At 41.1% G+C, this 27,957-nt stretch overlaps 1 protein-coding gene across 2 annotated transcripts in view; it reads right to left on the bottom strand.

The window, feature by feature from the left end:
- Positions 1-3,465: 3,465 nt before the first annotated feature.
- Positions 3,466-27,957, bottom strand: part of MCCB (3-methylcrotonyl-CoA carboxylase) — a 30,987-nt gene continuing 6,495 nt past the window's right edge. Inside the window, exons 3-10 of one of the 2 annotated variants that reach the window (XM_087696866.1) lie at positions 25,078-25,512; positions 24,819-24,909; positions 6,068-6,300; positions 5,749-5,913; positions 5,601-5,675; positions 4,640-4,771; positions 4,493-4,549; positions 3,466-3,873 (exon numbers count right to left, since the gene is read on the bottom strand). In XM_087696866.1, coding sequence (XP_087552992.1) covers positions 3,670-3,873; positions 4,493-4,549; positions 4,640-4,771; positions 5,601-5,675; positions 5,749-5,913; positions 6,068-6,300; positions 24,819-24,909; positions 25,078-25,512 — 1,392 coding nt within the window. In that variant the 3' untranslated portion in view covers positions 3,466-3,669. The remainder of the gene's footprint in view (positions 3,874-4,492; positions 4,550-4,639; positions 4,772-5,600; positions 5,676-5,748; positions 5,914-6,067; positions 6,301-24,818; positions 24,910-25,077; positions 25,513-27,957) is intronic. The other variant, XM_087696869.1, reaches the window with a different exon arrangement.

Raw genomic sequence — 27,957 nt, forward strand, 5'->3', positions numbered from 1 at the left:
CTACAAATGAGATTTTGCTTGAAAATTCAACATGTACAAAGACTATTCTCAATGATCTCCTTGATTCTTATCGGAGTTTTGCATCTACTCTTCGATTAATGAGATGAAAGGCAATCTAAATGTTTTGTCATTTATTAATGTATGTTGTAGATAAAGCTCTTGTGACTAGTTAGAAAAGTAAAGAAAAAATTAATTTTTTTGCTAGTAAGCAAGAATATACAAATGTTGCTTGAACAAAGAAGGTAGATAAGGATGAGAAGAAAAATGAGAGCCAAACCAACTGCACATATTGTGAAGCAAAAGATCATGTTACTAATGGCTATTCTAAACCAATTGTGAATGAGGTTAATATAGCTAAGCAAATCCCTCCTCAATGGGAATTTGCAAAGGTTGTGTAAGATATAGTGTGTATTTAGTACATAATGCAATTATGACTCTTTACATGATTCTTGGGTATTTGTATGGATTTAGGTATATAGCACTTTGATAGTGGTGCGACCAAGCATTTTACGTCTCTACACAATCTGCTCACTTCTCTTGAGTTTGCCCCTAAGGGCAATACTATCACATACGCAAATAACTCACTTATCCTATTAAAGGAGTTGGCAAAATTGTGTTCATTGTTACCAATGGAAGCAATTTCATACTTATGGATACTTTTTATGTGCTAGAGGTCAAGAAGAATTTTTTCTTAGATTTTTCTATTACCAAGGTTGCTTGATTATCAAGCTTGTTATTGATGTATATAGTTCATGATCTCTCTTATGCTAATATAATTATTGTATCAAGTTCACTATGTTCTAGGTGTGTGTGTGTGTGTGTGTGGAAGACATGGTATGTGTAGTTGTATATTCACTGGCCATTTCAAATGCAAAACTTTGGAATGTATATTTTGGTCATTCGTATTTGGCTAGTGTGTTGCATCTATAGAAATTTAATATGGTGTCTTCATTTTCTACTCGTGAGGCATCTACAAAATACATTTGTGAGGCCTACATAATGAGTAAAATGTAACATGCTTCCTTTTCAAAAGATGGTTTAATAAGAGTTATAGGCATACATGATTATATGGTTTGAAAGCTAAATCGAAATTGTTATGTTCTTCAAGTAGTTTGTAAGCATGGTTGAAGATTTGTAAGGATGTGAAGTGGACACTTCATTTTGAATGAGGGGAGTGTTCTAAGGATTAATGTACATCAAGCTAAATATACAATACCCTATACACCAAAGCCAAATGGTGTAGTTCAGAGGAAGAAAATATCTCTCATGGAGATGGCATGCTACATGATTAAAAGTCCAACTTTGCCACAATTTCTAGCTTGAGATTATTTTGTGTGCAACTTATGTATTTAACAATTGTCCCACTAAGGCATTATAGTCTATTACTTTGTATAAGGCTTGGCACAGCTTTTGCCATTACTAATTACTTATGCATTTTTCATTGCTTGGCTTATGCTTTACTATCAATGCAACAAGGCAAAACATTAGACAAAAAGCTATAAAATGCATTTTTGCTAGATGCAATATTGGAAGCAATAGTTAAAAGTTATACCATCCACAAATTAACATTCTGGCCAGTTGCAATATTGTCTTTGTAGAATATGATGTTCAACCTTTACTTTCATGTATCAAAACAATACCTATGGACTCATAGGATATCTATGATACTTTGTTGCCTCTTTCAATGGTGTGGATTCACATGTAGCATCAAATAAGATAGTTTTTCAACACATAAATGTTTATTGTGAATCCATATATCAACCTATTTTCTTATGCAAATGTGAATAATGCACTTTTGGTCCTTACAAAAAGGCCATCAATAGTAATTGGGTTTACAAATTGAAGTATAAAGCCAAATAGTGGTGTTGATTGTTATAAGGCTCATGGCTTATGGCAAAGGGTTATGGTATTGGCTTTGATGAAAACTTTGCTTCTACTTGCCACTTAACAACTCATAACATTTGTATATTATAGCTCATAATGATTGGAACAGATGTTTGTTAAACATCAAAACTATATTTCTAAATGGTGATTTATGTGAGAAAGTTATGACTTGAGCCTCATATTTTATGCAAAAGGGGCAAGAAAACAAACAATGCACACTAAGAAAGACAATGTATGGTTTGAAGCAAGCACCTTAGATTTATATGAGAAGATGCGTGAATACTTGTTTACATGTGGCTTTCATAATAGTCCATCTCAGAGCACCTTATATGCTAGACATGAGGACCTAAGGTCACAATTTGGGCATTCACTTGTGATGGAGATATTACTTTTGTGTCAAACAAAATATCTTGAGACATTATTGCAAAGATCTGGTCTTGAGGATTACAAACCTACTACTACTAGTATGGGGACTAAGTTTGAAGTTGAGCCTTCATGATATTGAAGATTGCTTTGATGTCTTTCTCTATCAATGAGTTGTATGCTTGATTTAAGTATACATTACAAGGCCTGACATTCAATTTGCAATCTCATAGATGAGCATGTTTATGCATAGCCTAAGCACGAAGCACTAAACTCTTTAGGAGAGGTTTTTGCCCTAGCTTTGCATATATACTTATTCACTCTAGGGCATAGTCAATCTTGTAAATCTTCTCTATTAATACCACTCAATACACATTGTGTTGTACTCTCTCAAGTTTCTTCTCCAAGCTATGCATGCCTTGCAGCCCTAAATCCAACCATTAACCGATCAGACTACTTTATGGGAGAGGTGACAGCTCTATTCATATAAAGGCAGAGCTTCAAAGAGATTTTATATTGTGAAAGTCAAGCTCATGCCACCCTCAAGTTCCATACAAATCAACTTTTGGCGGTATTGATGCAAGGATGCTATGGCTGTCCTAGCAACTCAAATTGTGGTTGATAAGACAATCGATATTCTATTGCTCATGACCATCACAGTTGGAAGGTGAGTAAGGCTTGCATCCCTTATGGTTCATTGCTGTCTTTATTGTTTGTTGGTAAGGTTTAATTCCTAGAGACAATTATTGTTCAGTTTTCTTTTCAATCAGTACAAAAAGACACTTGTGGACTAGTGTTAATTGTGATCGACAAGCCATTATAGCTTCTACTCTAAAGAAACCTTCAGTTTAACTAATGACAGCATGTCAGATTAATGGCCTTTTGCTAAAAGGAGCCTTGGGCTCAAGACAGTACAAAAGTTATAGGATATTGCAGTACCTATGTAACACCAGTTCCAATATATTTTGATGGCTATGGATCAAAGGCAACATGAACAACCTTATCTGTTCTGGAGAGAGGGGTGGCTGATCCTGCTCTATCCTTCACCCTTCAAAGTCGAAGGAAATGAAAATTTGTATCTTGGAGTTTTCCACAATCGTGTAATATTCACCCAAAAAAGGTGCCAGTATGGGGACAGCATGTAAAGCAAGAAATATGTTTTATGCTAATTTGGAGATGCTGGGTTGGAATTTATTCAAAAACTACCATCCTCTACAATTCAATGAAAGGAAAAGGAGCACTGACAAGATTGTCATGTTAATTAAATTGGTAAAATACAAGGGCATATGATTGTGCCTTGGAAGCTTGCGCTTCCAATCTTCCAATTTAGAACTGAGATCTACAAATGAATGGTCATTTTACACGGATGATCATTTTACATTCTGATATTTACAATGGTTTCCCTTCTCAAGGATTTCTTAATTACATGCGGAAGACTCCATAGCTTGGAGGTTGAGGGTCCATGCCTCTACAAGCTAACAGGGATAAAGCCAAAACCTTCCTCGTGTCTGCCGGGTCAATAATGCCGTCATCCCACAACCTTGCTGTTGCATAGTATGGACTACCCTCCCTTTCATAGGCCTCCACAACTTTTGATTTGAACTGTTCTTCCTCAACAGGACCCCACTGCACAACATACAAATGCATTAACCTGTCTTAGCAATCAATGTACATTAAAGAAACACCATATGATGCATTGAACATTGCACCTAGATAATCACCAAACAAATCTGTGATGCACTTATTTTATTAATTTTAGGTGCTGCTTGCATGCCAATACATAGCTCTAATGACTCTTTGTGCATGTGCCAAACATGTAAAAAAGATTTATGAGTTCATTGCAGCGAAGCATTGTGAAGAAAGAATTATTTAAAATGTTTTTGCTTGTACAAAAGGGTGTACATAAGACCCTGCTACATATACAATTTATTCATAATTGCAACACTAACTATCCATGCATAACTGTATATGTTTATTACATCTAATGTGGCAACATATGATAGATGTGTACTCACATAGGCAGCTAAGGAGGTATAGTCATGAGAGTGTTTGAGTACCTAGGGACTAGGTATATGTGCACATTACCTAGGTAGTATTATGTAAAAGCTGTGTATGTATGTAAAAACAGCAGGGCAGACTTGAACCCTGTGCTCCTACCACAGCATAATTGCATGCCACGAAACAAAAGACTGCCTACATTTAGAAAGGTGGTATAAAACACGGTTCTTAATTTTGTATAACATACCGGAATTCCTTGACGTTTGTGCCGCTCCTTCTCTAAAGGTGCTAGAACACCAGCTGCCTGTTGATCTTGGACGATTAGCTGAATAACTCACAATAATGTTAAGTGAATTGTTCAAGTAATATGTATGCATGCCAATGCTTTGTATACCTGAGCACCACCCATCACAGAGATTCTAGCATTTGGCCATAAAAAGAGAAAATTTGGACTGTAAGAACGACCACACATTCCATAGTTCCCAGCACCAAAGCTCCCACCAACAATGACTGTGATCTTTGGCACCTGAAAAGTAAACAGAAAACATAAGAGGAAGCGTTAGCAAGGCATGGCATCAAATCAAATTATATAAATCCTAGATTGTGCCTCCATTACAACATAAACAAGTGTAAGGTAAAGAAGCAAACAAAAGAAACAGAACAGTTTTGTGTGCATGACTGCTATATAAGAAACAACACAGTAACTTTTCGACAAAACAGTTAAGGAGCATGCACAAAAATCTCGTGGTGATGAAGGAAATCCTTTCAGTCATGCTTCCATATAAGAGATAAGACTCCCTACATCTGCACATGATTCTCATACTATAGGATACTTCTCCTCTGATACATCTTACCTCTTGAAGACGAGTATGGATACATTTTTTCTCCAATACCTGTTGTCTTGAACAATGTTACACAACATAGCCACTGCTACAATGATACATCGTCTCATGTATGCAGGCTATATGATCAACTGAGGCTGAAACCATTCTGATACAAGGCTACATAATAGGACACGCTCCTGCGCTACATCTTGTCTCTTGGATACAATCATACAACAGCCATACACATGATTCCTGCTTTCTCCAATACATAAATGGTACATACATATTTTATCTCTTGTAGTGCAGGCCATATAATCAACTGAGGCTGAACTCGAATACTGAATTTATGGGGAGTTAAAGCTGACAGAAGGCCAAAGCCCACAGTGGTACAAATAAGCTAGTATGCAATACTTAGGCGTAAGACTGGAATGATTGGAGATGAAGAAATGGCAATAGAAAACTTGATTCTCAAAATATATATTTATGCTTCCACTAATTGAATGAGCATCAGGAGTAAATGGAAGGCAGAACCTTGGCACATGAAACAGCCATGACCATCTTGGCTCCAGCTTTGGCAATTCCGCTAGCCTCAGAGCGGGATCCTACCTGCAGCAAACCAAGAATTCAGCTGCATGTAAAGAGAAGCATTAAATACACATATCTTTTATAGAATACGAACCATGAAGCCTGTGATGTTTTGAAGAAAAATAAGAGGAATGTGTCTTTGTGCACACAGTTGGATGAAGTGAGCTCCTTTCAGAGCTGATTCTGTGAAGAGTATTCCATTGTTGCCAAGTATACCAACAGGCTGTCCATGAATTCTTGCGAAGCCGGTAATAAGTGTCTGTGAAAGCAATTTCAACTTGTTAAAACTGTGCAAGCAAATGCAAATGGAGATAGCTAGGAGCTCCATTGCCCAAATTAAAGCACTTTTTAGCTTTAAAGTCCACAACAAAGAAACATTACCAAATGATGTCAAAACAGTAAAACTCACTCACCGTGCCATACAACTTCTTAAACTCGTCAAACTCACTCCCATCCACAATGCGGGCAATAATAGAACGAATATCATAGGACTGTTGCCTATCCACAGGAACAATCCCACGAAGCTCTTCGGCACTGTACAAAGGCTCTGTGAACTCACATTGACTCCCCAACGTTTTGAAGGTGGAACTGGCAAGGTGCAAATTTTTAACAATCTTCCGTCCAATTGCTAGTGCATGCAACTCATCTGCTTGACACAAATACGGAACTTAGTACAAATGCCAAAGTGGAGCTTAACACCACATTAAAAACTAAATGCAACAGCTCTCTAAAAATAGTGTTGCATATTATCATCCATTTCCTACAGCAATTACTTTTTTCAATTTTGTCTATAATACTAATTACCTTGAAAACATAGAACATGGCCAAATCTCATTTGAGTGAAGTTTTGTTTAATCACCTCTCTCAATTGTTGCAGAATCTCTCAGAGAAAAAAAGAACATATTGCAGAATTTCTCTAATCAATCAATTCATTTTGACCCTGGATGAGAGCAACTAAGGACAATAGAGACAAGTCTGGGCTGATTCAAGAATAAGGTACATGGGAATCATTGGCATTAAGAGAGTGCTGGTTTGTGACAGCAAGTCACTCGAGATTCATGTAAGCTTTGAATAATAATAATAAATAAATACCAAAGCGAGCGCCAACCTCGGATTGATGTTGCTGAGAAATTGTTTAAGGCTTTCTTTGGCCAACTTGGAGACAAGACATGGATGTTTGTGTACGAAATTTGCATTTCTTGACTGATGCTATTGGGGTTGTTGCATCCTTTTATCTTAGTAGTCAGTGAGCTTTGAGACTTCCTAGATCAATGTGGCAGACACTCGTGTTTTTACAGCTCTGCTGGTTATTCACTGGTACAGTGAGTACCACTTTAATAGCCATGGATTGAATAGTTGTGATTGGTTGTTTACCAATGCAGTAACTACCATCTTCCACAATTATCCACTGGCCGTACACAGTGGAACAACAACATGCCTGGTTACTTGGAACCATGTGTAGACATTTGTATATTTGCCAATACATGGAGTAACAACAGTGTGCTTGGTTACTTGAAACTATGTCTAGATATTTGTATGTTGAGAATACATCATAGTCATCAAGGACCGGGGATGGGATGGGGGCATTGAGGAAAATATGGAACGGGACAAGAGACCACAATCAGAACGGGGACCTAAAAATTATATGTTTTCTAGACATAATTGAAATACTCTATAAAGAAACTAAACAGATACTATACCTTAACTCAAAAACCTTCTGAAAATATCCCATGAAAGTTTAAACAATACATTAGCCATGAAAGTTGAAACATAAATTAACAAGCAATACTCAAAACTGAAGAGTAGAAGTAACATTTGTCAATGCCGAATGGTGATTGAGAAATGTTATATGACATAAAGACTGAAGTCCAACGATGAACACTAAATAATGAGTACTTGGATTGAAGATTACAAGAAACAAAACAAACTGAGAAATGTAATAAAAGTTAAAAACCGAGGAATCATAAATGCCGCATGACATAAAGGCTAAAGTCCAACAGTTAACACTAAATAATGAGTACTTGGATTAAAGACTACAAGAAATAATACAAACAATGAAACTAGTGGAGAAACAATACAAACACTATAAACCCTATGACATGTGGCATCTCTTGCGTCTCATACGCCATGTCCCCTCCATCGTTTGGGGATGTGTCCCCTTGTTATGGACCATTGCATGAAAACGTGCTATCTCCGGGACGCATGGGAGACATGTCCCACATTTCGAGACAATGCCCTTATGTTCCAAACTCGTGTCCCTTGCATCCCCTACGACTACAGAATACATGCAATAACAGCAACAAGCTTGGTTACTGGAAAACATGTACTGGTCATTTTGTATGCCATGTTGGATCTTAATTCCATGCAATCAAGATTGCTTGCAATGTTTCAAGAGGGGAAATACTTCACTACAACAAGAAACATGCTTAGTGATTAATTAAAATGAACGCTAATTCCAATACCCCTAGCTCTTGGCATGCTAACCATTGCACTAGCAATGAAGGATTTGAAACCAAAGTATGCAATAGATAAGTATATAGGTTATGTGCTACAAGGATAGAGAAAAAGGAACAAGGTGCAATGGGAAACATTTATTAAATGAAAAGTTTGCATTTTAGAATTGAGTTACATTGAAACTTTTTCCCAAACTCCAATAAGCAACTTATTTAGGGCACTTGAGTTATAAAGCAAGCCCTAAGCTTAAGTTTGGTCCAATGAGCAACTCATTATGATAAATTGCCAAGTCATTAATTAGCTCATAATAAAAAAACGAGATTGGATTAAGGAGCAACTGGTTACTCATTTAAAAAGCTCATCTTAGTGTGTTTTTCTCTCTCATTAAAAGGCACAAGTTTGGAGACAGCCATTCTCCTCTTCTTTGCTGCAGATATTGCAGTTTTCAGTCATGGAACATGAATTAACATGTAAGGAGTAGAATTAGAGTCAAAGTCAAACGAAATTAAAGAGTTAGAGCCCCTCTTGCCCTTGCCTTCTCCTTGGAAGTAAAATGCAATCTTCGAGGGCTCTTAGAGTGGATGAAGATGATGACCGGCAATCACCGCATGCTCCAAGAGGTGGAAATCAGCTAGGCGGCCTATTGCAACAGCAAATGCAACTGTAGCAGGGTCTGCAACAGCAAAATGCAGATCTGCCCAAGCTGTAAGCTACCAATAGGAGTCAAATGTGAACGCAGGAGGCAGCTGAACAGCAAAATGCAAATCCAAACTGCTCAAAGAATGGTCACCAACACACGATATGATATCGCCAACATGCAAAAGGAGGTTGCCACTCAGCCACAGAGGAGTAGCTGCTAGGCAGACAAATCTGGCCTGCAAGCGCAGCCTGAAGACGATGAAACCTGGAACAAGGGACCGGTAGCACACAACACAAGAGAGTCCTCCACAAACTAGGATGTCCTCCGTGTCAAGGCATAGACAACAGTGGAGAGGCTAAATAATGAAGATGAGAATAATGGAAGAAGAGAATGTGATCTGATGGATGGATAAGATGAATGAAAGTGTGTACTAATGGATGAAGCCCGTGCCGTATCTATAGGCACTGATCAGTCTAGGGTGGTGCCCCAAAATATGGGCACCTAGACTTTTTGGGGTTGTAAGTGTGAAACCAAATGGGAATTAAGGAAAAGAAATGCACTTAATGACTAGGGTTTCTCAACAACATTCATGTTCAACATGCAACAACCCTCGCCTATCACCGATCTTTGATCTCTCGTACTAAGGTTGTAAACTACAAAAACTCCATCATTTTGAGTACAAAATCCTAGTTGGTCTTAGAGTAAGAAGACCAGCCTCAAACTTCTAAGAATCCTACTAGTAACCACCACAAAAGCCATCTCTAATTAAGCAGCCATAACCCATCAATCATAAACACGGCCGTTCAATAGCCATCGATCATAAACACAGGTTGCATGTAGCATAGTCCTTAGGTGATATCAAAGCTCCAAAAGAGTAAGGCAGTTAGCATATTTTGTGGTGGTTGTGTTGAGAGTCAGTCATCTCCTGTGCCACGTGGCAGCAGTCGGACAGTCCGACTACAGTCGGCAATTAAATGCAGCCAACCTAATTATTTCACGTATTTTTCAAGCATTCTTTTCAGCCTTTATAAGGCTGAGTTTCCAGCAGACTTGTACACTTGTATTTGACAGATTCAGCCTGCTGGTGACGGAGACTACACTCGGGGCTGACGGAGATCAAGGTCCTCAAGGTGGAGACATACGTAGATATTTTCTCTGCACCCATGTATAATTCTGCATCCTTATACAGCATTCTTCATTGCAGATTTTCTGTGTTCCAATATCTCTTTCTCTCTCTGTTCATTCTTTGTCACACTCATTCACTTTCGCATTGCTTCACTCTGGTATGGTATCAGAGCATTGAAGGACTGGGCCTATCTGAAGAGGAGTTTTCAGCACAACACAAGGCTGCATTTTTAGCGTTCAAGTGCAAGCAGGTGGGCTGCGCATCAGAACAATGCTGAGGCGAGTGTGGGCGTGCTAGAAAAGCGAAGATTTGCTGAAGCTGCTTCTGTTTTTCTACTGTTAGAGAAGGAAGAAGGCTGTGTTTTTGGCCTTCAAGTGTAGATTTTACCTTTCATCACCTTCGGCAGCTAAAGAAGGTTCGCGAACCAAAGAAAAGAGCCATAGCAAGCTGCGTTCTCACAATTAGAGGGGGTTTCTTTTGCGTTTGTGCAAGCATTATAGGTGAAGATGTCTACAGAGACTGACGTGGAATTCCAAGCGATCATGGATTGTAAGATGCCTGTCTTACCGGCTCTTCCATTAGATCGAAAGCTCAATGGCGACAATTACCGCATCTGGTGCATGATGATGTTGGCCATACTGGAGTCTTATGATTTGGCGGAGCTTGTGATGGAGGAGCATTCTTTTCTTTTTTCTGCCATGATAGCCCATATGGAGTTGTTGACGGTGGCTCGCAAAATATGGCTGGAGCTTAACCAAATGTATAACCAAATGACCCTTATGAAGAGGGTTTCTTTGGAGGTGCAGATGCGGACCCTGTCCATGAATAAGTCTTCTTCCCTTCGGGAACACATCAACAAGCTTTGACAACTTTAGATGCAGGTTTAAAATGAGGGGAAGCCAATTTCCTCCGAAGACATGGCGATCACCTTACTGTCCCAATTGCCACCACGATTCGGTGCCTTTTATTCCGCTCTTATTGCTTCAGAGCGGGAGTTAACTCTTCGTTGGGAAGAGTTAGTTGCTATAGTCTTGGACCAAGAGGAACAATTGAAGGGACAGAATGCTTCCAAATCGGAGGCATTGATTGGTCAAGCCTCTCAAAAGAAGGGGAAGGATCAAAAGAAGGAGGACAACAAACCCAAGAAGGACAAAGAGAAAGAATCGACATGCCATATTTGTGGTAAGACCGGCCATTGGAAGGACTTTCCCGACAACGACAAGAAGGACACCAAGAAGAAGGACAATAAGGATTTTGGAGGGGTGACTGCACCCTCATCAGCTACTTTTCTACACTTAGCAGTCATTGAGGACTCTACACCAAAGACTTCTGATACTGCGATGGCAGCTCCCCAAGCTCAAGAGTGGATCATGGACAGTGATGCCGCACGACACATGACTCCTTCAACAATTGGTGTTGCCCATTTGTGCCCTTCGCGTGGGTAGATTCTCATAGGAGACAACTCTTCTGTCTCTATTGTTGCACAGGGTGAGATACAACTAATTCCAAATGGACATGGTGGTACCCACACTTCCAAGGTGTTGCATGTGCCAAGTTTGGGATATCATTTGCTTTCGGTCCATAAGATTTGTTCTCTTGGTCTCTTGGTGGAGTTTGACAGTGATGTTGTTGGAGTCCTTGATCGTGGATCCAGAAAGGTTCTTTCTTCAAGATATGAGGAGAATGGCATCTACAAATTGACGTCTTCTTCTGCTCTTAACTCTCTTATTCTTACCTCTCGCACACAATCCGAGCATCTATACTTCTATATATATATACTACCTCTTATTTTTGAATCTTCCGAGGCTGACCACCAAAGTTATCTATAAGGCCCAAACCTACATGGCATGATTATAGGAGACTCAAGCCTAGAACACACACATGTAACAAATACTCTTTGTCTAAAATAAAGTAGAGCCTCACAAAACAAGACCTAAACCTACATGGCATGATTATAAGAGACACTGTTATCTCCAAGGCGTTGCACAGAGTTGGCGGCCACAGGTAGAGTGTCTCTACGCTCATGGCAAATCGAGAGGGCCGCCCTTCTGCAATGTCGGCCAAACCCCTTGTTATGCACTCGTTTTTAAATCTATTTTATCTCCTTCGACTTGGCATCTCCATGTATAATTGTATTTTTTGAGGGCTTAATTTTGGGGAAACATCCGTTTTGTGAGACTGCTTTATTTTAGACAGATAAAGTTCATTACATGTGTTCTAGGCTTGGGTCTCTTATAATCATGCCATGTAGGTTTAGGTCTTGTTTTGTGAGACTCTGCTTTATTTTAAACAAAGAGTGTTTGATACATGTGTGTGTTCTAGACTTGAGTCTCCTATAATCATGGCATGTAGGTTTGGGCCTTATAGATAACTTTGGTGGCTCAACCTCAGAAGATTCGAAAATAAGAGGTAGTATATATATAGAAGTACAGATACTTATGCTCGGTTTTGGCCACCTAAACTATGAGTATCTTCGGAAGGCGTCATGAGGATCACTTGTTCGAGGGTTTTCCGTACATAGTGGTGAGTCAGCAACCATGCGTCTCCTGCATTCGTGGGAAGCAGCATAGAGATGTGATTCCCAACAACGCTTCAAGGCGGGCTACTTCACTTATGGAGCTCATATCTACGGATCTTTGTGGCCCAATGAGGAATGAGTCCTTGAAGGGGAGCTCATACTTCATGTTGATTGTAGATGACAACAACAAGATGACGTGGGTCTATTTCTTGGCGCTAAAGTCGGAGGCTTTCTTCCACTTCAAGGATTGGCTTCTCTTCGAGGAGAATCAATCGGGCCGGAGATTGAAGACCTTGCGATCAGACAAGGATGGTGAATTTGTTTCTAACGAGTTTGCTCGTTTTTGTGCAGATAGAGGCATTCACTAGGAGTTTGCTAATACCAACACTCCTCAAGAAAATAGCATCTTGGAAAGAAAGAACTAAAGAGTGATCGAGATGGTATGCACCATGATGAAGAACACCGACACACACCTCAATTTCTGTGGACCGAGGCAGTGGCTACGGCAGTCCACATCCTCAATCGATCCCCCACTTCGCCCGTTGATAGAATGACCCCTTTTGAGACTTACTTTGGGACTAAGCCTGATGTCTCTTACTTCAAGATCTTTGGGTGTAACGCCTACGTGAACATCCCAAAGACGCGGCGTGACAAATTTGAAGCGGCTTCCCGACGACAGGTATTTGTTGGCTATAGCTCCCAGTCCCAAGGTTATCGCTTGTATGATCCCGTGAAGCGAGATGTCTACACAAGCCGAGATGTGCAGTTTGTGGAAGTTCCGGCCAAAGAGGGGGGTGAGGAGCACCCTATACTTGGAGATCCAAGGGTGAGCTGGGACCTTGAAATAGTTCCTTTGGAGCCAGAGCCTCTTGTTGGAGATTCTTCTTCAGATTCCGAGTCTTTTCTTCCACCAACCACCCCAGTGGAGATTCCGCCAATGGATGTACCCGAGTCTTTAATAGATGAAGAGTGACAAGGAGAGATCCGGCCTCCTCCTCATTGGGCCCATGACACACTCTGAGATTCAGGGATCGAGGGAATCCTTAAGGAGTGGGAACCGCAAGATGGACCGCGGAGGTCACGAAGGCACCAGGCAAATTCTACGAAGCTTGTTTGCTCTAACTACTATTTAATGTCCCATGTTATGCAAGATAGAGAGCCTACATCAGTGAATAAGGCTTTACAGTCTGACCATTGGTGGAAGGCGATAAAAGCCAAGTTGGAGGCTATTCAGCAGAATGGCACTTTGTTCCTTGTGCCTCATCTCCCTTATAAGAAGGTGATTGGTGTCAAGTGGGTCTTCAAGACTAAGTACCATAGTGATGGCTCTTTGGACAAGCACAAGGCTCGCCTTGTTGCTAAAGGTTTTGCACAGTGCCTAAATGCTGATTTCCATGATACTTTTGTCTCTACAACTCGCATGGCGACTATTCACGTTGTTCTTGCCTTGGTTAGTCATAGGCGATGGCCTGTTTTTCAATTGGATGTGAAGTTGGCCTTCTTAAATGGTGATTTGAAGGAGGAGATCTATGTAGAGCAACCTCTTGGCTTTGGTTCCTCAGATGGGAAGGTTTACAGGTTGAAGAAGGCCTTGTATGGCCTGAAGCAGGCTCCGCGCACTTGGAACGAGAAGATTGATTCATTTCTCCAAGCCAAGTTGAGCTATTGACGCTCTAGGGCTGATCCGTAGCTCTATGTGCACACTTCCGAGGGTGGTCGTGTGTTGTTCGTTTTGTATGTTAATGACTTGATTGTTACAAGTGATCATACCCAGAAGGTCGAAAAGATGAAGGCAGCCCTACATCAGAAGTTCGAGATGAAGGATTTAGGACGTCTCCATTTCTTTTTGAGCCACAAGATTTATCAATCTCAGAGGGGGATTTTCATATCTCAGCAGAGATATGTACAGGAGATCTTGGTGACTTTTAAGATGAAGGATTGTCGGCCCATTTCTACTCCTATGGATCCAAACTGGAAGGCCACTTCACATGCAGATTCTCCTTTGGCGGATGCTACCCGCTACTGTCAGCTAATTGGATCCTTGATTTGGCTCCTCAACACATGCGTTGATCTATGTTTTGATGCAGGTCTTTTGGCCGGGTTCATGAATGCACCTCAACAAAAGCATTGGCTGGCTACTCAAAGGATACTTCAGTTTCTGAGGGGGACCTCTGACCTCGCGATTTCCTATCCAGTGGGTACATATCCTTTTAATCTTGTTCTTGCAAGTTGGAGTGATTCAGATTGGGTTAGCGATGTGGATTAAAGGCGGTCTACTACAGGTTATTGTTTTACCTTGGGTGTTGGTGCTATCTCTTGGAGTAGCAAGAAGCAGCCCACAATAGCCCTATCTTCGACTGAAGTAGAGTATCGGATTGCGTCTTCTACCATATGTGAGACTGTGTGGCTTTGGTGGTTGTTGGAGGAGCTTGGCTGCCCCCAGACTCGTCCTACTATTTTGCGGTGCGACAATGAGAGTTGCATTGCCTTGGCACGGAATCCCATATTCCATGCCCAGACGAAGCACATAGAGATCTAGTATCACTTCATCAGGGAGAAGCTTCTAGATGCAACCATCAATGTGGAATACTATAAGATTGAAGACAATCTTGCAGACTTGTTTACAAAGGCACTTCCCCAGGCTTTGCTGCACCGATATTCCAGATCCCTCCGTCTGCTGCCTTGTCCAAGATCTGAGAGGGGGTGTTGAGAGTCAGTCATCTCTTGTGCCACGTCAGCAATGCCACGTGGCAGTCTACCACATGGCAGCAATCGGATTGTCCGCCGACTGCAATCTGACTACAGTTGGCTGCATTAAATGCAGTCGACCTGATTATTTCAAGTATTTTTCGGGCATTCTTTTCAGCCTTTATAAGGTTGAGTTTCCAGTAGTCTTGTACACTTGTATCTGACAGATTTCAGCCTACTGGTGACGGAGACTGCACTCGGGGCTGATCGAGATCAAGGTCCTCGAGGTGGAGACATACGCAGATATTTTCTCTACACCCGTGTATAATTCTGCATCCTTATCTAATTCTTCACTGCATATTTTTTGTGTTTCATTGTCTCTTTCTCTCTCTCTATTCACTCTTTGTCACGGTCATTGACTTCCACATTGCTTCACTCTGACAAGTTGTACAGCCAATGTGGCACTCTTAATTTCTATAAACCCTATCAGCAGCACTAGGGTTGGGAGCAATGCAACAATTGATGAAGTTAGAAGCAAATATTTAGTATAGCGACAGCATTTCCTTCTCCAACAACAGCTGGTTCAAAAGCAAGAAGGGAAGCCATATGAGAAGAGGGCCAATTAAGTCCCATGTATCCATTGCTCTTCGTATATTATCACGATCAGCTTTGAGAAACGCTAAGGTGTCATCTGCCAAAGCTTGGCCAACCAACTACTTGCATGAAGGAAGAGAGAGACGGACCACCTCACCATTAGCCGCTAGGCTAGACAACATCGTCAAAATGGGATGGGTAGCCAAAGCAAAAAACAAAGGACTCAATGGATAACCCTGCCTAACAAATTGGCGAAGAGAAAATGATTCCATGATGCCACCATTGAGCATGACTCTCAAAGAAGAATCCAAGCTAATGGCGCAAATAAGTCTAGACATTCTAGGACCAAATCCCATTGTCTACATTAGTTGACCCAAGAAGGACCATTCTGAATGATCAAAGTCTTTTTCAAAATCCAATTGAATCATCACCATTTCCTGCCTTGTGCGGTGAGCATAATCTATCCCTATCTGGACATTCGAGAGATTGTGACCCTCATCCCACCATACTATATGGTACCTTTGAGCACTAAGACTACCTACGATCCAAGGTCCCAACAAGAGTGTTCACACAACCCCCCCCTAAATGCTTGGCCTTTGATAAATGTGGTAAAAACTTAAAGTGATTACTCCATGGAGCTGCAAATATCCGCATTGTAGTACAGTTGATGTGGATCAACCCTTCACTTCTAAATTGCACAATCATGTGACGAATGCTTTTGCGGTATTGGTAGACTTTTTGGATGAGGATGTTCTTGTTGTCCTAGCAAATAAAGCTCCAAAAAAGCAATTATAACCTCAACCCTGATTTCTTTTGTCTTTCATGAAGCTAGCTACATGGAATGCACAGGGTATTTGCTCACAGCAAGCAACATTCTATGTGATGGACTTCGCATTCTAATGGTTGGCATGACGCCCATAGGTATGCAAAACAGTCTATATCCTCCAAGGATCCAATGTGTCAAGCATCATCTAACTTTTTTCCCTTCTTCAAATGCACCTCCTACCAACCATGTGCATCATTAGAGAACATCCTGTGGTACAACAGAAAAATCATTTGCATGTCTCGTCTCTTCTTTCCTTTCAATACACTCTGCCATAAAAATGGCCCAAACGGCCGCAATTGAAGCAATGTCTTGCAAAAGCTCCCCATTTGAGACGAAAGTGCAAAGAATGCATATCGAGAGAATTCACACACAACCAAATAGGATGCCTCCAGAAAGCATCCTAGAGCATAAACATTCTATTTTTATTGATGGCTCAAGTACCGGGAGGAACCAACACTTTGCCAATCTTAGCCCTAGTTCAAACAAAAGAGACCAATAAACAGCATGGCAACCCTCCGCCCTCCACCCAAATTGGGCATTCTTGTTTGAGCAATTTTGTAAAGTCCACCATTGGTCTCCATGGAACCTACAATCATAAGACAATGGCAGCTTGCTAAAATCACATTATGGTGATGAGAGGATCTGATCTCATAAAACCCCCTTGGGCCTACAAAAAAGTCATCGACACAATCCCCTTGCACAACAACTATCAACCATGATCATATAGAAAACATTGTGGGAATTTTAGTAGCAAAAAACAAGATAACTCCTTTGTCATGAAAGGAGAAAAATGAGCACAACACCTTCTTTACATCCATACTAGTAACAAGAACACCATTCTTCTCAAAATCTTGGCAATTATTCTGACCATGTTGCACATACTCCCTGAGCAACATATTGGCAAATCCAAAAGAGACTCCCAATCCAAGTCATGGGAGTCATCTAACTATCCAACTACTTGAGCATAGGACAGAGTGTGACCAATCGCTAGAGCATAGGGCAATGTTTGAGATTCCCCAAAACGTAATGCATTTGTCCCACTCGCAAGCTAGCCTCAACATATTTGGACCGCTTCACAATCGGCTCAGCATGTTCAGAATCAGAGTTTGAAACCATTTCGTCCTCATCCATATTAGAGCCCAAGGCCTCTACCACCTCGTCAATGAAGGCATGGTTGTCTCCATACATCGTATGGTACTGATCGTGCCATACGATCTGTATCGTACCATACATACGTATCCGTATGGATTCATACGATAAAACGGGGCCACTTTTGCCGCCACGTCTGCGTGTCCTTCCACGTTCTATTGCCTTTAATCCGGCGCATTCCACCTGCATGGCACTTTTTGGGGAGGTGGGAAGCCTTGGATACCTCATCTCACCCCCTTTTCCAACTATCCACTCCCCCCCGGTTCCCAAAGCCCTCCCTGGATTCCATCCAACTAGCAGCCATCTTTGACTATTTGAACTTTGACCCTTCTCTCATCTACAAAAGGTGCTCCTCTCCTCCATGCTTCCACACCAATTCAGCAAGCATTTACCATTCTCATCTTCCTCTCTTGGATCTTGAATGGACTTGTGATTTGTCATTCTCATCTCCCATCCCCTCTTTCCCACACCCTATCAAAGCATTTGCCATTCTCGAATCTCATCTCCCATCCCTCTCTCTCACTCTTGCTCTTTCAACTTTACCCCAACCCTTGGGCCTCTCCCTCTCTTTCAACTTTCAACTTTCAAGAGTCGAGACTCTCTCTCTCTCTCTCTCTCTCTCTCTCTCTCTCTCTCTCTCTCTCGGGCCTCTTCATTCGTCATTGGCACCATGACTCGTAAGAAGCACGAGGCCTTCAATTTGCACGTGATCCATGTGGAGAGGGACACGAGAAGTCCAACTCACCATTGGACATGCAAGTATTGCGAGAAGTGCTACACAAGTAGTGCAACTTGGCTTCTCCAACATCTTTCCAAGATGAGGGGAGCAAGTTGCTCCATGCAAGGAGATCCCTTAAAACATTGCGGAGGAGATTTTCTCCAAGATGAGAGGGGGATCCACAAAAGGAAGAGGAAGTAGCTTATCGGCACCAACTCCTATGCCTACTAACGAGGAAGTATCAAATGTGAGCTTAACTTCAACAGATGCGGGAGAGGCCTCTACAATTGGTGATGGGGGACTCCACATCCACATCCAGCTCCAATAAAAGACAAGGAGTGAAGGCTTATGCGATGCTGGAGAGATGATCCTCTCTCTCTCAAGCTCCCAGTCATGTGCGTGGATCGATTGCCTTTCTTAGAGAAAGGCAATGCCTTGCGAACATTGAAATTGCATGCACGGTGATTGAGTGCAATCTTGCATTCAATGTCGTAAAGCAAAAGCAATGGAAGAGGATGGTAAAAGCCATTGCCAATGTGGGTCCATGTGAAGGATGGACCAGTGTCACATACAACGACATGAGGACGAAAAAGATTGATGAAGAGAAGGAAAGGATTAATAGAGCCCTTGATTCTATTCGGGCCGCATGGATAAAATATGGTTGCTCCATTCTTACCAACAAATGGAGTGATCGTAAGAGATGGGGCATCATCAACATACTCGTCTCACGTCTACTCAGCACTTACTTTTTGTGGGCCGTAGATACCGGCAAGAAAGGGAGGAAAACGACAGGCGCATTCATCTACCGCCACATTCGCCAAGCTATCATTGAGATATACATTTGTCATTGTCTTTTAAATTTGTTTCACTTTCTTTCATTATTATAATTGATTTATGCATAACTATCTATCTCCCTATTCTAATTTCTAAATTCTCTCTAATATCTATCTCGATTCTCTCTTTCTCCCTAGGCCCCAACCCCATCTCTCTTTATTCTTGAATCTTGAAAGATGAAACTTGAAAGGCTCAACTCTTGAGTCTCTCTTTCTCTCTCTAACCTCCAAGTATTGTTAATGTACTTGTAATTTATAAATTGTGGTTGTAGGTGGGCCCCTTGAATGTGGTGCAAGTTGTTACCGACAATGCATCGAATTGTTAGTACATGGGCCGTTTGCTTGAGGCCAAGTTTCCCACGATTGTGTGGACTCCATGTGCAAGTCATTGTTTGGACTTGCTCATGGAGGACATTGGGAAGCTCAAGTGGGTGAAGAGGGTGGTCCGCAAGGCTACATCAGTTGTCACCTTCTTCATGGTAAAGATAAACGTGCTTACAATGTATCATGAGCATAGCACACTGGAGTTGAAGAAGCCTTCTTCAACTCACTTTGCTTACGTGTGGTTATTGCTGGAGCGCCTTTATAAGGTGCAATCCGCCTAGACAATGGTGTCTACTCTGGAATGAGTGGGATGAGCATGAGACAAAGAAGGCCAAAGCCATGCATCGCTTGTGCTTTAATGAGCAGTTTTGGCAAAAACTCCCTACCATTGTCATTGTTGTGACTCCCTTTTATGGGGTGTTACGTATGAGTGATTATGAGAGGTCCACCATGGGCCTTCTCGTTCACTTATTTAGAGCAGCATTGGTGGAGGCACGTGCTTGTACAATGATCACAGAGACACAACGTGAATATGTTTTAGAGATAGCAGAGAGGAGATGGGCATGGATGCATAATCCCATCCATGGTTTTGCCGCATTGGTACATCCGGCCTACAAGTCACCAACGGTCATGGATGATAGAGAGTTCTGTTCGGACCAGCTTTCTTATTTGACTCATGTGGTTCCTATGGATGACTACACTGTAGTGCTGGAGCAGCTAGGATGCTATGCTAATCAGAGATAGCATGTGGCTTTTGCTTCTCCCACTTGTTGAAGAAGAGAGTCACTTGTGAAGCCTTTATTTTGGTGACAAAACTTTGAATACGCATTGAAGACTCTTCAATCCTTAGCCATGAGGGTCCTTGCCTAGGATTGCTCTTCAAGTGCATGTAAGAGAAATTGGAGTGCATATTCTCTCATTCACACAAAGATTCGCAATCGGCTTAGCACACGACAGTTAAGAGTGGCTAATCTATTGCCGCACTAACTTACGCATGATGAGGGCTATGATGAGCATGGATAGTCCAAAGCAAGTAAAGTTTAAACACTTAACCATAAAATTTAAAATTTGTTGTTTTAAACTTTGAAGTTTGAAGTTTATACTTTAGAATTCAGACTTTAGTATTTACAATCTTATGTGCGTTGTGTAGGTGAATGTTGATACATTCAAGTTGGCGGGCAACACTCTCCGGAGTGTACATCAAGAGGTGGACAAGGGGAAGAAAATGATTTTTGCAAAGCTCAATAGAGAGCTTATAGCACCAGATACTTGTGACACTCACATCAGTGTGCTCATGGGCGAGCAATTCGAGTAGGTGGTAGCAAGAGCATGGTCATTCGATGCACTCCAACATCGAGGAGGGGTGGTTCGAGTGGCTTGCAAACATATGTAAGGCAGGGTGGGGCTCTAGTAGCTCACATCCTATGCCTCATGATGACATCCCCCCCTTGCCTACACAGCCACCACCTAGGGAGCTATCATTTGATGATGATGGTAACCTCATCAGTGAGGATGAGTATGAGTGTGTCTCATCATCCGATGCCGAGGAGTCATCTTCAAACTCTCTTCATGAGCACTCAGATGGTTCTGATGATGATGACGACGACGATGATGATGATGATGATAGTGACGCCTCATCGCAGATTCATAGGTCTCTCTCTTTTTTGTATACTATCATCATATCCACATGCATGATGCCACTATGACACACTAGAGTCTAGACTGTAGTCCGTAGTTATACCACAGGTTTTGCGCAGCCCATGCGACCACGATGGTCACCCTCATATATTCATCTTATTTTGTAATGAAATGGCTATTTCCACTTTAAACATGTTTTCTATCATTTAATGATTTATGGTTTTTTTTAAATCATGTTAATTTTTTTTCGTACTAATATCGTACCGTACCTTACAAAATCATAAGGTACCATTTTTTACCGTATTTTATCGTATTGTACCGTATCGTACCTTTCGTACCTGACAACTATGAATAAAGGTTGTGTTCAGCTCAAACATAGAGATATCAACTCATCACCAACAATTAACTACCTCACAACAGCATGTTGTGGTGCTCATTGAGCAAGAAAAGGAAATCGAACAGCCATTGAGAGAAATAGAAAACTCAAGACAAAGCTTCTTATTGAATCATGCAACAATTAGATTGGAGGAGCAATTTAAAGGATCCTCATGCTACCATATTGCATGTCTAAAACACGGACAAGTATGTACATAGAGAGAGGAAAGGGGGAGGGGGAGGGGGAGGGGGAGGGGGAGGGGGAGGAGATAATCTCTGTCTTTTTTTTCGTGAAGAAGATTAAATTAAATAAGTAAAAGTATTTACATCAGGCCTTCAAGCCAGCCATAAAAATCCTAACAATTCAGAAGTCAAGCCAAAAGGCTACCAAAACCTAGCACACAAACATCATGTCGGCAGTAGAATAGGAGTAGAGCAAACAATATTCTGCCAAGGTGCAACCACATCAAGGAGGACCAGGTCCACTGAAACCATGGAACAGATCTGCCATAACACTAATCCTTGAACACAAGCCACATGACCACGAATACTCGAGGCTGAATCAAAAATGAAGGCATTACAGGTGTGCCAAATGTGCCAAAGAGCTGTCTATTTGAGAAAATGGAAGAGGCAAGGATGATCAGATTGCAAAGTGGACGAAGAAGGCATCTTGCCTAGGACCCAAGAAAGCATCCGCTCTATCAAGTCACCGACGTCCACACAGAGAACAAAGCTCCAAATTTGTCTCGCTAGAGGGCAAGAGATGAAGAGATGAATTAGTGTGTCATCACACGCGTACCACATGAGATCTTGCATGCACATAGCACATCCCCAATGGAAAGAACTCCGATAAGCAGTTTCATATAAAAACTTTCCCTTGATAAGGAATCTTGGACCTCCACAATTGAAGCAATCTATCTTGCCACTTCACTCAGCTATCCCGAGCACACCAAACTTTATTAGTTTTCTCAATAATCCATCATTTATCCTCTACCATCTTATGGTAGATTTGATTAACCGACCTTTTTTGAAAGTCATCACATTTCACAAACATCCAATCCTGCCAAGGGGAAGCAAGTTGAAAAGCAAGCAATGGATTATATCGATGAAGTTGCTCTTGCAAGGTCGACCAAATGTGGCTATAGCCTCTAGCCACCCAAAAGTACTAGCATATACAATGGAAGGAATAAAGATATGACCACCCAAGAATGACAACTTCACTTATTGTGTGCAGGCCCCATTGAGTCATTCGATTAAATTTATCTCGTTGTAAATATTTATTTGGCCAATCAAGCAGCCTAGAAATGGCCATCACTTCTGCTTGAAATGAATTAGTTTCCTTTCAAAGATTTGGAGGACGCCAACCTGTAAAGCGAAGAATCTCTTGCCAAGAGGCAATCAAATGAGAAAGAACAAATGACTCTCAAGTTTTTAAGAGGCTTTGTAGAATTACGCACATGCCACCAAGATGCTTGGATAACCATGCGACCATGGGAGATACTTGTCTCCTTGATAAAAAATTTTGAAACATCAATCCAGGATGACTTTGCACACATAGGGCTTGTAAAAGTGCCATTCTCGCAGCTACTATATAAAGATTGACATCCAACAATGCAACTCCCTCCAACCATTTTGGAGTAGTGACATGCTACCAAGATATCCACACTTGACCCAAATGGTTCTCTTTCTTTTTTCACAACATAAAGCGAAAGGGCTGTACCAATTCCAAGAGAGACTTCTTGGTCAAGGAAGCAAGGGTAAAAAATAAGAGACCATACTAATCATAATAGGTTGAGTCACTTTGAATCGCGCATGAAGAGGCCAACCTTGAGATTTCCAATACATAAACCTGTCATGAACTTGAGAGGACATCCAATCAAGCAATGCTTTAGAAGTCACATCCACATCAATGGGATATCCCAAGTGCCGGGTAATATTACCTTTAGAAACAACAACTTCCTGCCAACCCAATGCTTGCAAATCAATCTCTGTACAAGAAAGCAATGTAGATTTTTAAGCATTTATATAAAGGCTCAAGGCTAAACTAAACAGACGCCAAATAGCCATTGCCCGATCTACATTGGTCCACTCAGCTTAAAACATAAAGGAATCATCTACCAAAGATTGACCCAAAAGCTAAGGACCATTGAGAAGAGATAAACCAACAATCTCCCCATCATCAGCCATCCTATCCAGCAAAGAGAGCATCAGGTGAGTGATCCAATGCAAACAATAAAGGATTGAGGGGGCATCCTTGATGAAGAGAACGAGATAAGGCAATCTCATTTGTGACTCCCCCATCAAGCACAACATGTCCTACTGGTGTTGTGCATTAATTTACCCTTGAACTAGGCACTAATAGTTTCTAATGTTACTGCACACATTTATTGGTCAATTAAATGCCCTAGGCCAAAAGCAACACCAAAGCACCACCTAGTACCTATCCAATATAACTACTTATTACAACTTTTGGCATTGACACCAACTAACATCTCAAGGTCCTTGGCTTGTCATTTGTGGTCTGTCTAACTTGCACAACATGTATGCTTCTCACATTTGCACATTTAATTAATAACTAATCAAATGCTAAGAAAAGCATCAAAAATTCACATCCCATGATATCTAGATCCGCATAGATTGAGAATACTCACAAAGTTCCTTGCACCAGAGATCACCAAGGCTACTTCCCCACTAACAACCTCCCCAATCCCGCAAAGTTCATCTTTACAAGGGATCACCCCAGAGCGAGCCGTTGCCCATATCCATATGTCGAGCAAGGTGTCCCCTAGCCTAGGGTGATGAACCAACAGTCCTCACCATCTAGCATCGACACATACAAGCCATCATTGCCCGCTACAAGAAACATTATTCAAGATACTTCAGCTCCCCTCTCCCCCACCTCAAAAAAAAAACAAAACAAATGCTAGAGCTGATGAGGCATCCTACAAGGGAGAGGGACGAGCAAAGTCCACATCATCTTGAGTATTTTAGACTTAGCTCTTTCAGAACTAAACTTTCACTATAGCTATAGATCTTTACAGTTGTTTTAGTGTGAACAAAGTCCACATCATCTTGAGTTTTTTAGACTAAGCTCTTTCAAAACTAAACTTTCACTAAAACTATAGATCTTTGCAGTCGATTCACTAAAACAACATACTTTTGAATGTACTTTTTGAAGACACCGCTGCAACTGTACTTTATGCTCAGGTCTCATAGGCCATTTTGGCCTTTTGCAGACATTTACCTCCCTCCCTCCCTCTCTCTCCCCTCACACCACATACCTTGTGCAAAATGATCTGATACGCCAGACTCTTTGCAGTGAAGTGCAGCACCACCCAGGTCTTCAGCAGAGACTTCCTCTCCAGTGGCAGCCTAGCACAAAAGACGCTCCTCAGAATACACCATACAGATTAATTTCAAACTTCTTTACCACAAGCCACTTGCAACATTCAAGCAGACTTAAACTTTGATTATTTCTAATACTAGTGAAGTTCAAACCTCCGCTTGAATGGATTATAAACACAAAGGTTGGTGGCAAACCTTGACAAGGGGTGGACCAGCAAGGAAAATAGTTCCATTTCCCTTCACAATTACGCTCTCATCTGCCATTGCAGGAACATAAGCCCCCCCAGCAGTGCATGATCCCAAAACCAGTGCAATTTGAGGAATTCCCAACTCAGACATCCGTGCCTGATTGTAGAAGATTCTTCCAAAATGGTCTCTATCCGGAAACACCTCTGCTTGTCTTGGAAGATTTGCTCCACCACTGTCAACGAGGTACACACATGGCAGTTTACATTGTGTTGCAATCTCTTGAGCCCGTAAGTGCTTTTTAACTGTTATAGGGTAGTATGTGCCACCTTTCACAGTGGAATCATTTGCCACCATCATACAAGTTTTTCCATGAACCAATCCTATTCCTGTCACAATCCCACCTGATGGTAGTGGCTCATCATACAATTTATGACCTGCAAGCTTTTCACAATTATGATAATTTAAGTGGCTGATAACTGCATTCAGAAACATAAATGCATAGAATGCGAAATAGGAATAAAACAAATGGCATAAGATGAAAATCTAACAGGATGTTGCATGAAAAAAACATTTTTTGTGACATGACAAAATTGAACAAGGGCACACTATCGCATGCAAGAGCATTGACCTTTTCTTCAGCACTATGCAATCACAAGACTAGTTTCTAATCCACCAGTAATTTAAAAGTAACTCACTATTCACAAATCAAGACAATTACAACAAGTTCATGTCACTTAAATAAAGTGTGTCCTTTTTGGTTCACTATCATCCCACATGCACACACACAGATCATGCATGTATCTAGCTGTATAGGTAAGTCATCATAATGGATGCCTCAACAAAAATCTCTTCATATTACACCATATATAGTATCATAGCAGGACAAAAACATATGCCCATTGGCTGAATGACAAAATGCCATTGCTAGACGCAAAGATGATGTGCTGAGTGTCCTCCATAAAAGCCTTTTTGGTCCCATGTATGTTCCCCTTGTTTCCATTTGTAGACACTTAGTAGTGGACTACCATCATCCAAAAGAAGATGAACTTCATGAATTAAGAATATGACTCCAAGAGACCTAGTCTATGTAAACCTTACAAATATACTCTCTCATCTTCCAAGAGCAGTTATTGAGCTCCTTAGCTTAAAATTTTGAAGTAATAGAAAAAGCACCACAATGGCACTAGAGCAAGGCAATTATGACATTGATGTCTCTCTTAATGTATCTCAAGTTCCTCCTATACAACCAATTCCAGTCCCTATCTGCAATACAACCACAGGACTTGAAATGCCACAGATAGTGTTTTGGAAAGAAATCAGCAAGAAAATCTTCCACTCAACTTGCACCTGTAAATTATGGCTCTTCTGCAATGTCATTCTCTATTTAAGTTTTTGGCACATCTACATGCATCAAGAAGCACCTTTATTTGTAAAAGCTTCTACTTTCTTGGCTTGATCCATCCAACTTCTTGCTTTTAAGAAGCCCTCTAGGTTTGAAATTTTAAAGGAGACACATGAAGTCTTCTCATCTGAGAGGAACTGCTTATCCGATTTATCTCATACCTCTAAGTTAAATAGAATCAAAGTGTTTAAGCAAGCAGATAACTTTCTTACATCCAATGATATCCAAGTTGCAAATGCTGCAGGACCTAGCCTTCCAAAACCTTGGGGAAGAAATAGCATTGTCATCACTAGGTACAGTGTGAGCCACTGCAATTTAAGGAAGAGGAGGAGACCAAATATTGCATCAAAATGCAGTTAAGATTTCAGGAAGACGGCACAAGCTTTCACAAAGTCTGCAGTAAAGGTAGGCACAACAGCTTGCAACTCTGCAATAAGCAATTGCCATAAAGCTTGCTGCTAATAGCAATCCCACTGAAGTGAGCCTTCTGATGACACCAAAATTTGAACAAAGACTGAAGCCTCATTGAGACAGTTTACATTCAATTTTGAATAACTCTAGTAGAAAACAAATAGTAGCAATTTAAGCATTTGTTCTCTCCCTCGCACCGTAACCAGCTCATTTTCACTTTCAACTTTGGCTGCCAAATGTAGAGTTCCACTACTTTGGTTGCATTCTCCAGAACTCCAAGCTTCAGTTCAGTTAATACCCTGAGTGCAATGCAATGATATTTCTGAAACACACTTAAGATAGCCCTTGTAAGCTTTGAAAGAACCTCTTACAGGTTGACTGGAAACAAGCTTAGATATTGGCCTTTAGATCTGAGTTGATCAAAACTATTTCTCCCGATTTTTCATTGGATACCTCCTCAAGACCTAAATGGCAAGACACAGCATATGCTGCAGTCCCTTGCTGTAGAAATGCCTATGATCAACTACTCACATAAGGGGTCATTCCTACCCCGACTCCTGCATTTGTATCCTCCTGGCTACTACAACTTGGAGGCACCGACGCTATCAAAGCATCAAAGTCCTCCACAAGCCTGGACAGGTAACAAAGAATATGAGCACCAATTGCCGACCCCCTTTTTGTCCCAGAATGAGAGTATTTTCAATAGTAACAGATGCTATGACTATAGGTACATTCTAAGGACAGCAGATATCAATGAATTTACTTGATCGGCTTCAAGGCAATGCATTGAAAAGCCAGATAGTGACATAAATAAACCATGGCCACTTTCTTTCAAAATATCAGAGAATTGGCAAATGAAGTCCATGATTTTCCTCTCATCACAATTAGCTAGAATAGTAGAACTGGTTTCATTTGAAGTTGGAGATTTGCTATCCATCTTGATGATGCTATTGATTTCAATAGCTTTTCTAGCACATTGACAGCCTCATGTTGAGGCCTGCTCAATAATCTCAAAAGATCTTCAACTGTTACCACCTTGACACTCCTTTTCTCAGAAGATGGTGGTTGGACTG

The sequence above is a fragment of the Lygodium microphyllum genome, chromosome 2 (genome assembly GCF_053477565.2).
Source record: "Lygodium microphyllum isolate KBCC chromosome 2, Lygodium_microphyllum_v1.1.10, whole genome shotgun sequence".
Lineage (NCBI taxonomy): Eukaryota > Viridiplantae > Streptophyta > Polypodiopsida > Schizaeales > Lygodiaceae > Lygodium > Lygodium microphyllum.